The sequence below is a fragment of the Euphorbia lathyris genome, chromosome 10, assembly GCF_963576675.1.
Source record: "Euphorbia lathyris chromosome 10, ddEupLath1.1, whole genome shotgun sequence".
NCBI lineage: Eukaryota > Viridiplantae > Streptophyta > Magnoliopsida > Malpighiales > Euphorbiaceae > Euphorbia > Euphorbia lathyris.
Window position 1 is genome coordinate 15970741 of NC_088919.1, and position 18477 is coordinate 15989217.

At 34.7% G+C, this 18477-nt stretch overlaps 1 protein-coding gene across 1 annotated transcript; it reads right to left on the bottom strand.

Annotated features, from left to right (window-relative positions):
- Positions 1-6717: 6717 nt before the first annotated feature.
- LOC136208980 (protein trichome birefringence-like 14) lies at positions 6718-15302 on the bottom strand. Its single transcript, XM_066000302.1, has 5 exons — positions 15143-15302; positions 14222-14677; positions 11192-11308; positions 8188-8383; positions 6718-7966 (listed from the first exon to the last, which is right to left on the bottom strand). The coding sequence occupies exons 2-5, from the start codon at positions 14601-14603 to the stop codon at positions 7138-7140; spliced, it is 1524 nt and encodes a 507-aa protein (XP_065856374.1). The 5' UTR covers positions 14604-14677; positions 15143-15302; the 3' UTR covers positions 6718-7137.
- Between the last annotated feature and the right edge of the window lie 3175 nt (positions 15303-18477).

Here is an 18477-nt window from a genome sequence, read left to right on the forward strand (position 1 = left end):
TCCTTAATACCTATGAGGTGCTCTCAGGCCAGTCAGTTAACCTTAGTAAATCGGGAATCCTTTTTAGCTCAAATGTGCCTATGATGTTGAAGAATAGTGTCCAGTCTGTGCTAAATGTAAGCAACCCGCTGAACACTGGGCGTTATCTAGGGCTCCCGTCGCTGATAGGCAGAAAGAAGCGTGCTGTGTTTAGTTACCTGAGGGATAGGCTGTGGAAGCGTCTCTTTAACTGGAGTGGCCGGTTGCTTTCGCAGGCAGACAAGGAAGTTTTATTAAAAGCAGTCGCTCAAGCTATCCCATCTTACTACATGAGCATCTTCCTACTTCCCACCACTCTGTGCACTGAGCTTCATCGTATGATGAACTCCTTCTGGTGGGGCTCTACCGCAGGTAAGAAACGAATACACTAGTGTGCCTGGGAGAGTCTCTGTCGGGACAAGAGTAGCGGGGGATTGGGCTTCAGACACCTTCAGTCCTTCAATCTTGCTTTACTCGGGAAGCAGGCTTGGAAATTGATTTCAGACAACAATGCTCTAGCCGGGAAGATCCTCAAAGCTAAATATTTCCGTGAGGGGACTTTTTGGACGGCTCAAGTGGGTCATAACCCGAGCCTTGTGTGGCGGAGCATCCTGCAATCAAGACCAGTGCTTGTGGAAGGCAGTAGATGGCGGATTGGTAACGGTCTGTCAGTTTCTGTTTGGTGGGACCCCTGGTTATCTAAGCTGGAGAACTTCCGTATAAGAGAGGATCCGACCCCTGGCCTCGAGTGGCTCCGCGTTGCTGACCTGCGCATCCCCGGCTGTCTTGAATGGGACAGTGAATGCCTGGAAGAGCTGTTCGATCATAACGTCGTGAAAGCCATCCTATCCACTCCGCCGGGGGACTTCAATACTGATGACCGCATGATTTGGAATTACTCGAAGGATGGGTTCTACTCTGTTCGGTCTGGGTATAAGATTGTCGTGCGCTTGTTTTTACAGGACGGTTTTCAAGAGCAAGTTGGTTGGGCGGCCCTATGGCGCTTGAACGTGCCTCCCAAGGTAAAATTCTTCCTCTGGCGGTGCTGTGAGAATCTGAACCCAAACCGTGCTAACCTGTTCCTAAAAGGCCTCAACGTGTGTAACTTATGTGTTATGTGTGATGATTTTGGGGAGCATAACGCTCACATTTTTTTCGACTGTCAGGCAGCATTAGCGTGCTGGACAGCAGCGGGAATTGAAGCTCCATCTCCTGGTTCGGATTCAGTGGCGGAATGGCTGAAGAGTCTCTTCTGCGCAGGTGTAAGTCATGAATATATTGAAAAAGCTGCGTTGGTCCTATGGCAGATTTGGCAGCAGAGGAACCTGCGTCTTTGGGAAAACCGAACTATTCCTCCGGTTGTCTGCGTGCGGACCTGTCTAAACTGGCTGAAGGATTATCAGTCAACAAACGTCATACATGGCGGGCCTGGCGCCTCCCGTCGCCGATCTGCCAGTGCCTGGACTCCTCCCTCCCCCCCAAGCCTAAAAATTAATGTGGATGTGTCAGTGAATCCTGCGCAAGCTCAGATGGGTTTCGGCTTTGTGTGTCGGAACTGGTCTGGAAGAGTTTTGGCATGCTATGTGCAAACGATCAGAGGGTGCTGGGATGTCCGTCTTGCTGAGGCGCGCGGGCTGTTGGAGGCGCTGTACTGGGTAATTGCTAATAACTGGCACAACGTGGATATTGAGGTGGATGCGCTGCCCGCCGTCGAAGCGTTCCACTCCCGCCAGCCAGACCTTTCAGAGTTTGGGATCGTCCTAGATTCCTGCCGTAGAGTAGCTAGTCGTTGTACCACTGTTAAAATCACACATGTAATGCGTAGTGCGAACTGTGTGGCCGATAGATTAGCTAAATCCGCGTTTGTTTGGCCTAGTCCAACCTCTTGGGACGCAGTTCCTCTTTTCCTGAGGGATGTAGCTGTGTCTGATATTCATTCATAATGAAAAGTTTCCTTCTTCAAAAAAAAATCAGCTACCAAATAAGTTTGAATAATCAGCTAGTCAAACCAGTTAGTCAAAACAGCTAACAAAAAAAGGTAATGACAAATAGTTGTTAGTTGTTAGTTGGTTACATTTTTTTTTTGTTACATTTTTTTATTGACTGATTGGACTAGCTGATTGTGTAAACTTGTTTAGTAAAACTTAGCTGGTCGTTAATAGTTGTTGTGTAAAATGATAAATAAAGACATGATAAATCTTTTATTTAGGGTTAAAGAGTAGTAATTAGACGTAAAAATGTCCAATAAGTTAATTGAAAAAGCTCCTAAAATGAGTTTTTTCAAAATTGGCTTTTTTTGATCCAGTAACCTCTTTCAAACATCTCTTTACCAAACACCACCATTAAAGGTTTGACCAGTCAAAACCTCTAAGGCGACTTAAACTTTTAATTTTATAAAAAAAAACTCTTTATCAAACAGTAAGTCAATAATAGGCTAACAGTTAACCGCTATTTACCAAACAGAACCAACATCAATAGACTAATGAAGTTGGAAATGGCTCTAAACACGCATATGAGCCTTACTAGTCGCGGTTGATGGGCCCTGAATAACACCAACAATGGCTGGTCATGGAAAAGTTTTCCAAAGATGGTTCTTGCCCGTTTTGGCAGCCATGTGATCAGTCACTTTAACCATCTAAGACCCAAAACGAAGTCCATGTTGTATGGGGTTGGTGGCCATTACGATGGAATTTTTCCATCTTTCACCTTCCATTTTCAACCCATTGTATATATATGTATATAAATATTAGTTTGGAGGAAATGAGAGGCAATTCCAAAGCATTTCCTTAGTGTTATATTGTCATCTTCTCATCTTAAGAGTATCTAAATTCCATAAATTAGGTTTCGCCTTGTGAGAGTTCTAAGCATAATCACTTAGGTTTTCTAGTTAAAATCAATACATTTAGGGTGTTTGAGCGTAGTGGCGGAGCCAGAAATTTAGATTTAGGGGGCTAATTTTGACCGTGCGGTTGAAAAAAAAATTTAGGTTAGAGAGAGTTGAACATAAGGCATCTCAAATAAGAACATGCATTCTTAACAATATCATCTACCTTCAAACATTAAAATAATACTTCATAGAATCAATATATACTAATTTTAGAAGAGCTATAGGAGATAAAATTTTAAAACAATACTCCCATAATATGAAATGGGTTCAGCGTCCAGTTATGAAACCCTTGAAAAAAGAGGACGAATTGAAATATAGCTGGCCTAACTTTCTCAAGCCTCTTCCCCCAATCCCAACGGTTTGAGTTCATACTGTACCAGCTAAGAGGAAGTAGAACGAGAACTCTTAACAGCTATTCCTTTCCAATAATGGTAGGGTTTTGAATGCTTATGGAATTGAAAGCTAGGAGCCACTTATTTCTCCGAAACAAGAGATCAAAGTGATTTTACTCCTTTTTCCCAATACAAATTATCCCTTAAAACCTTATATATTTCATGGAACATCCTCACATCAATATAGGGTATTTTTTAGGGTAAAAATCGGGTTTCATAACTAAACATGATCTTTTTTTTTTTTGGTGTTTTTCACTGATTTTCACTTATTTTCACCTTTGTTTTCATTCTAATTGTTTTGATTTCAAGTTTTCCAAAAAATAAATAATTTCATTTATTTATCATGGGATTCCAAGAGGGCGAGCCTTGGCGCAACGGTAAAACGTTGTTGCCGTGTGACCAGAGGTCACAGGTTCGAGTCTTATGAGATTCATATGCGACCGGGCCGCCCTTTTTTTATTTATCATGGGATTCCAAGATTTTGATGTAACCGGTGTAGAGTCTGGATTCGTATTTGGGAGAAAATATATTTTAAAACGAAAAAAGGGTAAATCAGGGTGTTGGCCAATTGACCAGCTGCGGCTGGTGGTCCATCGATGTATCCCAGATTTTTCGTTTTTCAAGTTTTTTGTTTTTTTTGGTAAACAAGGAAAGGAAAAACAAAACGAAACAAGCACAACTTAGCCTGGGATCAGCCTAGGAAAGCTGACCCCGATCCTGTCTTCAAGCAGAAGGGGTAAGAGAAAGGAAGGAGGACTAGAAAGAATGGAGACACCCAGCATCCTCTCATGGCCAGCAGCAGCCAGGCGGTCCGCAATACGGTTTTGCTCTCTGTAAATATGTCTGAACTCAACAGATTCAAAATCGGAGACAAGCCTCCTAATGGCTTTAATAAGGTTTTGGCTAATAAAACAGATAGCATGATTGTCGGAGATCATATCAATGGCCTCCTTATTATCAGACTCCACTGAGAGCCTCTTGACACCCAGACTCTTGGCAAGCTTAATCCCAGAGAGGATACCCCACAGCTCCGCCGAGAAGGATGAACCCATACCAATGTTATGAGAGAAACCAGACAACCAGGCACCCCCTCCATCCCTTAAAACCCCTCCGGCCGCAATTCGCCCACTAGCCAGACAAGAACCATCTGTATTGAGCTTCACCACCCCTCAAGCCTTTTTTCTTACAAATTAATGGCTGTTTGTTTTAGCTTTTCGGAGGAGCGTTTAGCGTTTCACTCCAAACTGCAGGGAATATAGCGTTTGGTTAGGTTTATATAACCGCAGCGTTTAGCATTTTCTCTGGAAACTGCAGCGTTTTGGAGCGTTTCACGAAAAGCTCTTATTTGGAGCTTTTCATAAACAGCTGTTTGTAGTTATTTGTTATTGACAAAATTATCCTTCTTTTTTGCATAAAATATATTTATTTTTTAACATTATTTATATTTCTACAACATAATTACCGGAAGAATAAAATTTTGTTGCATTAAATAAATTTTTTATTTTTTTATATAGATTAGTTTTATTAATTTGTGTAACACATTTTTTTTATTTTATAATAGGATAAGGTGCAAAAATATCCATAACATTTATAGCTAGGAGTAATTTTACCCTTAACGTTTAAAATTGTGCATTTATACCCCTAATATTGGCAGCCAAAAGCAATTTTACTCCTAACATTGACAAGTAAGGTCAATTTGAGAAATAATTTATTAAACTGTTTTTTTAGTCATTAATATTGTTATCTACACTTCACACGTGCACCATTTTATCATCGTTAGTAACAGATCACAAACATATGATTAGACATGATTTTTTTTAAAAAAATAATATATATATATATATATATATATATATATATATATATATATTGTCTTTTGTACGAGTTGGACAAAAAAATTCAAATATTTTACCAAATTTATAATATTAATTTTCAATTTTATTATTAAATCACAAAAACCGACCCAACTTGCTAATATTAGGAGTAAAATTGCACAGTTTTATCCCTTTTATAATTTAATCGTTGATTAATTTAAAACATGTCCATTTTACACATTTTAAATCCGAACAGCAACAGTTCAATATAATTTTACCAAACACTAGTAATTAAACAGGTAATAACAAACAGCTAATAGCAACTGCTAACAGCTTACTGCAACTACAAACAGCTAACAGCAACCGCAACAGCTATTAGCTAACAGCTGAACCAAACAGACCCAAACCTTCCGAAAGTAACTGATATGTTTGTTTTGGAGTGATTACTGGCGAATAAAACCCTACGAAATGCAAAATGGCACAGGAGGAGTCCTTTAGCCCCTCTTTGGTCGTGACTGTTCCCCTAGAGGCACACTGACCAAAAACCTCTGTTTTCGCATTTTTATATTTTCTAACTCGATTTTTAAATTTGCAAATAATGTTTGTGATTTGCCAAGACATGTGGTTTTAAATTTGCAAATAAAGGTATGTATTTTATTAACAAAATATAGTAAATTACATACACAATATTTTCATACAATATTATTGTAAAAAATAAAAATATCTTTATTTGTTATTAGAACTTAACGATCTAATTTAAAATATTATATTTTGTTAACAAAATATACCACATCTCTATTTAGAAACTTTTAAATAGGATAAATGGCTTAGTATATCATTTGCCCCTGAACTTGTCCAAAAAACTTGATTGGTCTCCTAAACTTTAAAAGTGTCCCGATAGCCCCCTGAACTTGCATAAAATGTTCAGTTAGCTCCCTGAACTTGTGTAAAATGTAATCAATTGATCACTCAGTCGCAAAAAAAGTAAGTTAAATACGGAATATGTATTGTAGGAGTCTTAAAAAAAAGTAAAACGACCAAAATCGAGATATGCAGTTCTAATATTAGAGAAGACAAGTTGTATAGTTGAACAAGTAATAACTTCATTTTTAATTTATTTTTTAATTATGTAATAACATTCTGAGATGCGTGGAATACATCTTTCGCATTTAACTTACTTTTTTACGACCGAGTGATCAATTGATTACATTTTACGCAAGTTCAGGGGACTAACTGAGTATTTTATGCAAGTTCAGGGGGCTATCGGGACACTTTGAAAGTTCAGGGAGCCAATCAAGCTTTTTTGACAAGTTCAGAGGGCAAATGATGTATTAAGCCTAATTATTACTTTGTGTTTTTGCACCATTGGATTAATTTTACACTCCATCATCCAATGGTACAAACACACAAAGTCATGCTTACTTTGTCAAAAACAAAATAAGCATAGCCTCTACCATAATTTATTAATAACTTTGGAAATCAAATATAGTGTGGGAAGTGTATTCACCATCTCCGTCCCAATTTTGAAGATAAAAGGAATTCCTCATCTCACTTTTTCAGAATTTCGGGCCAGTTGACAACCCTAATGACATGGTATTAAGTTAAATTGAATAGTAAAATTACTGGAGTTTTTTTATTGGCAGAATAGCAGTAACTGAATAGATACATTTCATATGAATCTCATGTTCTAATGAATACAGATGATCTTTCTACTTATCTAGGATATAGTTTTTCTTAAAGAATCAACATTATAGACATGCTTGAAACATCAAAATTTCCATTTCATGTCAGAAACTTACTTAAATCAATGGCTGTCTTGAATTGATTACATCCTTTGAAGCCGAATCTCGAGCTTTTCCAGCTTTTCTGGAGAACTATTGATCATGTGATCCATTCTTGGAAATTCTCCAAGAGCTTTAAGTCCATAAAAATAGGAGACAGAAAGTCTTACCACAAGATTCCATCTCTGCACTGTCTGTATATATACAAATGCCTGCCTTGTTAATTGATATGCTGGTGCTGGACTCTATACCTGAGCAGCAACAAGTTCATTCCATGTGTCTGGAATGCCAGGTAAGCACCAATGCAAGCAATCATTTACCCCTTCTTTCGCCTTCACACTGTATCGAGAAATGTGTCCCTCGTCCCTCAGATCAGACACAGCAGTAACATCCAAAAGCTTTATTTTTGTACCCTTAACAGCATCCCCCACAACTTCATCCATTGAATCATTCCGTGAAACTTCACTCCCTCCAGTCAATGGAGTAGTATTGTCACAGTTGCCTCCGGTGTTCCAGTCCCCGAAACGGAAATGCCTTGGTGAGATGGTTCTAAAGAAAGCTACAAGTCGGGGATGGGATGGAAGTTGAGAATCGAGCCACTTGGCGATACTATGTACTGTAAAGTTCTTCGCATTCCCAATGTCTAGAAGTTTTTTATCCTTGATAGGCTTCCCATTTGCATACATCACCCAACGGTTTGCTCTAAGCTTCCCTCTGTTCCAATGATGTCCTGTGTTGAGAATTAACACATCAAATCGATCAAGGAATTGTCTCATGAAAGCTGGTGCACGGTCCAAATGCATGGCAACGTCAGTGGTTGGATCTGAGACGTTCAAAGGCTCTAGATCTGCGAGGCTCGCTGACCAGTAATATAAGATGGTGGTATTCGTGTTTGTGAATCGATAAGCCCAACCATCAGGACGGACAGCTCCACGGGCCTTCACAAGACCATATTCTACCCCCACATCCTCAACGTCTAGCCTCCATTCTCCGCCAGTTGCCATACACATCAAAGATTGAAATTGTTGTCTGCCTAAAGAATCTCCTATAAATGCAATTGTTTTGTCCTGCATCCTGAAATGCAACAATATTTGGGGCATTAAAATAAGTCAGTCCAGAAGAATGATAATAAAAACCCAGTTTATTTTGTTGTTCTTTTTTTTATTTCAAAAAAAAGTATAGTTGATATTATTATGTTTTAGGAACAGTGCAAGCTTATTAGATCTTTCTTTGCTTGTGCAGATAAGGAGATTATAAAGTAAATATAAAAAATAAAAAAATAAAAAAATAAAAACCTTCTTAAGAATTCAGAATCCTTAAACTCTGTCATTTCGCAATCATCAGGCTGCCACCGATATCTCTCATAGGAAAAATCGGTTCGTTGTGTTAGTCTGCATGCCCACATTTCAGATAGCCATTGTTTACATCCAGCCCCAGAATACAAGGGCCTCCTGTTGTCTTCCACCCATCTACCCTTTGCATAATTGCAGGCTGAAAAGATGGCATACAGACATCCTTAGAAACAAATACAAACTTAATGCAAATGTATGCATATACGTAAAAGTATACATATTTTGCATTTATACGTTAGCTCAGACCCATTAACATAGTTGTTAAAGGCGCACCTCAAGGCTCAAGGTAGTGAGCCTTGATTGCACAAGGTGAGGTGCAGTTTAAAAGGCTCTCGCCTTGTGTGCCTTGCCTCGGCTTCGGAGCCTGAATCAAAGTGCGCCTCAGTAACATATACTGTTTTTACTAAGGTTTTTTTTTTTACTGTTTTATGTAAAACAAATGGTTGATTAATCTCAACCACTAATCTAATTTAAATAAACTTAATATTAACCCTTGATATAAATAAGAATATCAAGAGACATAAATAAGAACAGTAACATATACTGTTTTCACTAGTTTTTTTTTTTTATTACTGTTTTATGTTAATATCTCTATGAAGTATGAACTTAACTTGGTGTTTTGGACATTTAGTATTATGGTTTTATGTCGTTTTGTCTTGTTTATGTGTCATAAGAGTTTTTGGTTTATGCTTTGACTAGTAATAGAGTATTAGTGATACTGATATCAAATATTGATATGCTTTAACTAGTAATAGAGTATATATATTTTTCGTTTCTCCGCCTCGTGTTCCTCAGGCACATGCCTTGAGTTGCGCCTTGGGCCTAGGCTCAAGGACCCTTAGTGCCTTGTGCCTTTAACAACTATGCCCATTAACACTTCAGTACGAGTATGTAGATTTTCCAAATGGACTAGTTGCATTTCCCTTTGGATGTGTACTTTGTCCCATCCCATGAATGCTTTGACTTTTAAAGTTTGTAGCATCTTTCATGTTTTTAAGCTCTATAATATATCAACCCCTCTTTCATTATTTACTCCATTTATTGTCTTTTCTGGAGTTAACTGCAAATTATGGACAAGGGTTCAGAGTCCATAAACTTGTGTCATCAGTTTGCAATTATCCCCAAAACAAGTCAGCATTGCCTCTCATTGTTTTTTTTCTAAAAATCACCAGCTTAACTATCTGACCTCCCTTGTACTTTTTCTTGGAGTAATATTTAGATTTATAAACTACATATTAAGATGATGTTCTATAGTTTCTTTGCAAAAAGGGAGCAGGCAAGGCATTGCTATCCAATGTTGGAAATCTCTGAACTTTTTTGGCAAAGTAAAGAGGAGTTGTCAGTTAATCCTAAAAAGGAAAAAATTCAAAAGCCTATCTCATGATTTAACACTACTTCATCTTGGTGTTTCAGTTTTTCTTCTTTGATTTTTGTACTGAGTGTTGTTTCTGTACGATGTCAATTAGTTTTACTTTTTAGCTGATGAGGATAGAGTGATACTTAATAGCAGTAAATAGCAATCAACTATGAGTATTATTTATGTGTTACCTGATTGAATGATCCTGACATTAAATTGGTGTTATCAAGTTCTTTTTATTCCTAACATACAAAATTTATTATAGTTGACGAAAGACTAACGAATATTATTTTTCTATGTATAGATATTGATAATAATATGATATTTTCGAGCTTTCTAGTTCTTTTACAAAAACACAATATAATTATAAATAGTAACGAGTAAAGTAAAAAATGTGATAGGGAAAAGCCTGATGGGGACAATTTAGTGAATTAGTTGGGCCTAGAGTCTGGGACGTCTTTCTAGAAAAAAAGAAAGGGTGAAAAGATGTGGGAGTCCAGCTTGGGGCAAAAGGAAATAAGTTATTCCTTGCTGAGCTGTAAGGATACTGAGGGAATAAGACAAGTATTTCTGGCTGGTTGGCCTGAAGAAAAGGTACATGTTATAGGGAAAGAGAATGGCTCTTCACTGAGTAAATACAGGGAATTCTAACTCCTGAGGTGATAAAAAAAATTCTCCATTCTGTTCTTCATGACATTTCTGCATTGAGTTCTATTGTAGATTATTAGCGAACTTCGTTATTTTGTCTTTCTCAGTCAGTCGTAGAGGAGAATATATCAATAAAATCCTACTTCATCTATTTTGGTTTGGGCAGGAGTGTTTATGTTCTGATTAAAATGATCTATGTGGATAAACTAGTTACTAAACTTAATAGATTCACTGTCTTAAACTAGTGGCAGTTGACTTTATAGATTATTTTAATATAATCTACTAAAATCTATAGCAAAGTGAACCCACTATATGCTTTTCAATACTCTTCATATAATACAGGTGTGCCTTTCACTTTCTTATCTCTTACAACTTTATTTTGTGCTGGACTGCTAAGGCAAGCATTACTATCATCAAAAGAATCCAAAACAAGAAATTGAAGTGTTCCCATTTCTCATTTGATGTGGTACGAAACTTGACAAGCACTAAAATGAATGTCCTATCTATAGTTTTGATGCATTATAAAACTTGTGTTCTAACTATAACTAGATATAGCATCCAATACAATGAAAAACAATTTGGCCATGAAAATGCCCTACCTATAACTTTCCTAACGAGACTAACTTAATAAGAAATGAATATGTTGTATTTTCAATATCTTTAAGTTGTAGGACTCATTAGAAGATGTTGTATCAACAAAAGGGAAAATATTTTTTCTTGAACTTGAAATTCAAGAATACTTAATGAGAAACAAAACCAACTGCTTAAACATTTAGATGGCAAACCCTAAAATAGTCAGATTATTGAGTCAAAATATGCATTCACCACAAGTTCATGACTTAACAATGAAAACAAAATGGAATCGCAAAAAAAGAGGGAGCAAAAATTGCATAAATATATCATAAATAATATTTCAGAAGATGATGATGAATATTTAAGAACCTTTCGCTGTGGGAGAAGATACACTATCTCCATGACTAGCTTCTGTTTCTGATGCCAATGAAGGAGTAACATTCATTGGCAAATCACCAGAGCTTTCCTTTGAACTCCCCATCTTTTCTGAAATTACAGAATGCAAATATTTTTCTTCAACATGCTTGCGAATTCAAAATGAAAAAACATTATGTAGAAGCATCAGCAACAAAATCCAGCCCATAAAAATAAGAATGGAGAAGGCCAATAGAGATGGTAATGAGGTAAATTCCTGTGTTAGTGTCTTCCACAAAAGTATGAGTTAAAGAGAGTGTTTAGTAGACTTGAGGAGCATCCTTGTTATAATATTACATGAAAAATGACATGCATCCATGCATACAAAGTCAGATTAACTTCCAAAGCGAACAAACACACGGTTCTGCCTATTTCAATAGTAACTTTTATCTTACAACTCAAGGATTTAAGATCCTAAAAACTTATTTTTTGGAAACAAGTAAAATAACTAGATCAAGTCTGAGCTACATTTCATTTACAAAGCTTTATACATACTAATGAGGATGTCAGAGATTAATATAAGATCTGTGATTGGGCCTTAACTATCAGCTCGAGCTTTTAATTCAATCGGTTCCATGACATGGTATCAAAGCCACTTTGACCAAGTGGTCCAGGGTTCGATTCCTGGCAGCCCCATTTGTGTTGTGCACGCTTCAAGCCTAGTAGGCATTTGCGTGTGGGGGAGTGTCCACTATTAATATGAAGTGGACCTTTAACTAAAAGCTCGAGCTTATAGTTAAGGCTCAATCACATATCTTATATTAATCTCTGACATCCTCATTAGTATGTATAAAGCTTTGTAAATGAAATGTAGCTCAGACTTGATCTAGTTATTTTACTTGTTTCCAAAAAATAAGGTTTTAGGATCTTAAATCCTTGAGTTGTAAGATAAAAGTTACTATTGAAATAGGCAGAACCGTGTGTTTGTTCGCTTTGGAAGTTAATCTGACTTTGTATGCATGGAATATATATTAATCTCTGACAGAGGAATATATAGCAACATCATTCTTGAAAATAATATTCCGTACAAGGGAACTAACTGAGAAAACATATCAATATCAAGCCTTTATAATCAGGAGAAATAATAATTTTCTAAAAGTCAGAAAGAGGACAGACCACGTTATGTAGGCCATTTGACATCTGTGTAGTGTTCCAAAAAAAAAAAGAGGGGGATTGTCAATTTGAAACTATTCAGACATGCATTCAATTGATTATAAATAAATCATGTCCGTTAGATAACTTTGGATGAATCGGAAAAACTGCTCCACCCAAGGAACAGAAAAGATACTCAAATGAGAAAGAACGGGTAGAAGAAAAACAATATCTGCACAAATAACAGTATTGCAGAACATCAAGCCAAAAGCAAATCAGGTAACAAGTTTAGATGAACAAGACTTCACAAAAATTATAAACATCTAGACTAAGAAGAAATGATAAAATTACCAATTCACAATGAAGAAATAAATCTGGGAGTCTCTGCCTCTATTTTGATTTTTTCCTATTTCATCAAGCATTTCACTTTGAGTTTTTCCCATACTAACTTTTAGCTTCACATAGGAATAATTAACACAACTGATGCAGCACAGCCTGCAAATTCATTTCAGGGCTAGTTTCTAGGCTGCTAAAGGCTGAAAAGGTATAAATTATATCAAAAAGCAAAGTTGCTAAGTCAGGAATATGCACTGGAGATAGGATAATATGAGCAGGATCAAGCAACTCGAAGGAACTAAGTGTTCTGTAAGGCTATATGAAGAACAGGAATTTTCACATACACCTTAATGAGCAAGTGAATTTGCTCATTCACCGTTAGATATAGGCTTATTAAATCTAAGCCTCAGGATGCTTTGAATCTCCACCTTAGGATTCTAATAAGCCTAGATCTAACGTGAATGGGCAAATTCTACATGCTCATTAAGGTGCACGTGATCAAGACTGATATGAAGAACAGGAATTTTCACATACACCTTAATGAGCAAGTGAATTTGCTCATTCACCGTTAGATATAGGCTTATTAAATCTAAGCCTCAGGATGCTTTGAATCTCCACCTTAGGATTCTAATAAGCCTAGATCTAACGGTGAATGGGCAAATTCTACATGCTCATTAAGGTGCACGTGATCAAGACTGATATGAAGAACAGGAATTTTCACATACACCTTAATGAGCAAGTGAATTTGCTCATTCACCGTTAGATATAGGCTTATTAAATCTAAGCCTCAGGATGCTTTGAATCTCCACCTTAGGATTCTAATAAGCCTAGATCTAACGGTGAATGGGCAAATTCTACATGCTCATTAAGGTGCACGTGATCAAGACTGATATGAAGAACAGTAATTTTCACATACACCTTAATGAGCAAGTGAATTTGCTCATTCACCGTTTCATATCTTTTTTAGTGGTAGTTAAAAAATCCACAAAATAGAAATTGCTTGAATTGTCTGCATCTAAACTAAAATGCAAAAGGGCACTTCTAGAATTTTCTAACCATGAAACTTGCCACAGCTATAGTTTTCTTTGCATACAATTGAATCCTACACTATGCTATCTAGAGCCACTTTTCTCCCCAAAACCAGCTTACTTATCTAATAATACGAGTATTTAATGAATTTACAGCCATAACAGTGTCTGTTACTCAAATTCTATCTTGTTTAACTCATGTCTATTCCAAACAAACAAGAATGAATCTTAAGGAGATGATGCAAGACTATTTGCCAAAAAATTCCGGGGTACATATAATAAAAAGAAGTCACTTTTTTTTGGAATTTTACTGTCATCAGAACTTCCTATGAATTTGTTCCTATTCAGCAATCAGGTCCAACGGTGACATAGCACACTTTCCAGTTATATAAATTCAATTAAGTTAGAATATCCTTATGGTTCTTTTACATTCTTTGACTCAACTAACTGAATTGACCACAACCCACTCAGCGTGTGGTTCATAATTCAATCAAATGCTCCAAGTAAACCCTTGAAGGATATAGCTCACCTGAACTCTGGTTATTGGCTGGTACATCAAGATTTATGCCATTGTCTGTATTCTCATCCTTTGTTCCACTAGAACTCTCATCCAATTTTGTCCCAATTTCATCAGTTTCAGTTTTTTTCTCTGTTTCGGTCTCATCAGTGGCAGATTTCTTAATTGTCTCATGTGTCTCTTCTTGCTTTTCTTCCTTCACCTCATTCTTGTTTTCCTGAGAAACTTCAACAATTTGACCAGGAACTACAAACAACGATGACATCATCCATATCCCAACCAAGCAGAGAACAACAAAAACCACAATTCTAAGTGTTGAGCAATAATTTGTTGGTTGCCTTCTAGCATCTATCCTAGTATATTTTGCTGATGCCATTTTGTTCATGCCAATCATTTTTTAGATCAGACCTGGATATGAATGATAAGACTTAGACGAGTCTTCCAAGATCTTGTACCAAACATCAACTCCTGTGATAGCCAAAGGTATTGAAATTCATTAAAACAGCATGGAACTAGCCTTATTCCAAAAAATATAATGACTAAAAAACAAGCAAGAAAAATATCCATAATTGTGAAACCAAAATGGAAACTAAAGCCATTAATAGTACGATTAATGCGAGCAATGGCCAAATATAGAAAAGGCAACATAAAAAGAAAAAGGAAAAGAGAGAAAAGAGGCATGATAATGAGTCAAAATCAAAATTGATTGAAATCAGCAATGAACATCTTCAAACTGGCATTATAATGAGTCAAAATCAAAATTGATTGAAATCAGCAATGAACATCTTGAAACTCCAATCCGTAACATTGAAAGCTAAATTCTAACAAGGAGAAGTAAGGTAATACGTCAGATCCAGAATGAGAAACACAAAAACATTACAACAATAATAGAAAATATAAAAATGTGCAGTTAAATCAGCTGAGAGAGTGTACCTTTATTATTGAAAAAGGAAACGCAAATGCAATGGATCTGATAGAGAGAGAGAAGGAAAAAAAATAGCGCAATTGGTATGTTTCTCTTCTTCTGTTAGTAGTGGAGAGAGGGAGGAGGAGAGAAGCTGATTATGGTTGAGTTGATGGAACTCCTACCATTAATACAGATACAGTATCTTTCTGTGTTCTTTTTATTCTTTTTCGTAATTACTAAAATCTCCCAAATTACAAGTTTACTAAATCGTAAATCCGTTTTTATCCTAAATTCCAATTTTGGAGAAAGATTAAAAATGGATTAAAATGACATTTGACTACGTGTTATTTAAGATTTTTTTGGCATTATACAATTTATTATTATAGTAATTGATTTAAAAAATATATATATAAATTTAGAAGACGGATAAATAAGAAATTAACATTATATTTTTTTTAAACCAATTAAATATGGTAAAGGCTATGCTTACTTTGTTTTTTACAAAGTAAGTTTTAGGCCTTTTTGATAAAGCACTTAATTGTTTAAATTAAAATATTAAACACTTATTTAATTTAAATGTGTTTGATAACGATTGTTTCTCCACCACTTAAATTGGTTAATTAAGTTAAAAATCACTTATTTTGATAAGTCAAAATATTTAACTTAACGTTTTAAGTTAAACATTATCTACTAATATTTTTATAAAAGTTATATCATTCAATATTTTCAGTACTTATAATATTCAGCACTTAAAATTCAGTACTTATTTTTTCAGTACTTAATTTTCAGTTTTATCAAACAGCACCTTACTTTGTGTGTTTTCACCATTGGATTAATTTTATGCCCCATCATCCAATGGTGAAAACATACCAAGTAATGGTACTTTGTCAAAAACAAAGTAACCATAGAAAGCACCCAATTAACATTATTATTTAAGATCTGTTATTATTATAAAATTTATAACATGTAATATATACCTATAGTAATTGATTTAAATATATATATATATATATAAATAAATTTAGAAGATGGATAAATAAGAAATTAACATTATTATTTAAGGTCTGTTGTTTGTTATTAGTGTTTATTATTCTTTTATTGATTATATAGGAAAATATCAATTGTTGGAAATGTTAGTTCAAAAATAATAACAATATAAAAATATTATTTAACTAAAATTGTAGTAATTTAAATGAAATTGTGAAAAACCTAGACAGACAAATTGAAAGTTGGATAGAGTATTCTAATACTTGTATTAACAGTTTTTTAAGACAGTTTTAACCACTATTAGCTATCGTTTTATAAAATACAATAGATTCATTGGCGAAAGTTGCAAAAACTTTTTTTGTTTAATTTGATGAAAAAAATAATAAAACAAAGTAATTATTACTTTGTTTAAAACAAAATAACCATAGGGTCTACCAATGATGTTATATATGTATATAACATTTGTAGTATTTGGCTAATTTTTACACAAGTTTAAAATGGTTTCTAATATTCCATTCATTTATCAAATTAGAAGTCATTCTAATACTCCAAGAAATTTTAATATAGTTTTTTATCTAAATATTAAATTTTTTGTATTGATCCATGTGTTTTTTAATATTCTAAGGATTATTCCCCAACTATGATATGAAAGTAAACTTTTTTAGTTAACCAATGTAAATTTATTAATTCGACTCTATATTAATTCTATCTCTTAATTTATATGAAATAACCTAGAATGACTTATAAAAAGGAATATAGATAGTAAATTCTAAACGGTTTCTAATAACCATTTTTTCTAACTTTAATATAACTAAAACTAATAAAAATACAATTTTAATCATATAATTTATCGAACGATCTATATATAAATAAAATTGGAAGCGGCAAAATTCATCGTGGTGATAATTTTTTACATTCGATACCTGCATAGGACTATATATTCACATGGACCCTGATGACCAAATGAATTTGGTCATTCAGTCTGATTAAATATAAGTCTTTGGATGCTTGAATCTCCACCTTATGATGTCAATCAGCCTATATCTAATGGTGAATGACCAAATTCATTTGGTCATTAGGGTCCGTGTAAACATTACTGACGTATAGGATAGAGAGGCAACGACTCTTGAATTTTCTCATATAAAAGTATATTTACTTTACTGGCGGACTAGTAGATGTGATGTTCTTAAACTATTATTCTATTTGTGTAATTAAATACCAACATAATACGGTTTTTTGTTCTCATGGTTATGCTCGTTATGTCCATGAACATCTCTTGATTCTACAAGAGTTTTAGAGAACTAAGAGTATCTCCAATTGTTCATACCCACAACCATTTAATATGCATGTCACATCATTATTGTAGATCCATTTAATAAACTTCATTTTATTAAATAATCAACTCCAACGGTTAAACTCTATAACCACTCAATCATAAAGGATCCACCAATTAATTAAACTTTATATCATATTATTTTAAAAATTAAAAATATGTACATAAAAACAACCAGAAGGCTTAATCAACTACTCAATATATATTGAGTGGTTGATAAGTGTTCAATATATTAAACTCACTTCAATTGATAGAGTTTAATAAATGCGTATAATGAGTGGTTATTTATACCTCATTATAGATACTCTAATCTCATTAGTCTCTTTCAAAGTGACTCTACTTCACTCTCACATAAGTGATTTATTTGCTCAGTAATCTTGACGCACAATATATCATTAAAAGCATATATTAGCCTTTTTTTTTTGTTTTTATACGGGTAAATTAAACTAAAGGTACATGAACTTTACCTCAATTCACATTTTGGTACTTAAATTTCATTTTGTCCAAAAAAAAATATACCCAAGTCAAGGTGACTGAACAATTTAGTAGTTTTAACCGGTCACTAACCAGTCAATTTAAAAATATAATTTATTGGTTAAATCATATTTGAGATAGAAAGTTTATATTCTAATATAATCTTAAAATTTATTACAATAAATAAAATTTGTTAAAGCTAAAATATAACCTTATCACCATTAATTCAACCAATTCTGTCAAATGGAATCTACATTCTCTTGAAAGCCAAATATATTATATTAAAATATGGGGTTAAATTGAACAATCATACACATGTGGCCTGATGTGTTACTTCTCTCGTAAAACCATTTTTGAATGGTTGCTCTTATGTACTCCACCAACATTGTGATAGATAAACGTCTACCATTAATTATGGTTGTGTTGAATGATTCAGCTATATTAGTGGTCATGATGTTGTACCAGTGAGTAGAAAATTATGCACATGACCATTTTTCGATTCCACCTTCCTCTAAATATGCAGCTATGAGGCATGTATTTCACGAAGTTTTGAGAATGACTCTTCAA

Coding starts and splice junctions, on each gene's coding strand:
- LOC136208980 (XM_066000302.1), bottom strand. CDS start 14,603: ATGATTGGCATGAACAAAATGGCATCAGCAAAATATACTAGGATAGAT. Junction 11,309..14,221: donor AGCCAATAACCAGAGTTCAG/GTGAGCTATATC, acceptor CTGTAATTTCAG/AAAAGATGGGGAGTTCAAAG. Junction 7,967..8,187: donor GATTCTGAATTCTTAAGAAG/GTTTTTATTTTT, acceptor GTTGCATTTCAG/GATGCAGGACAAAACAATTG.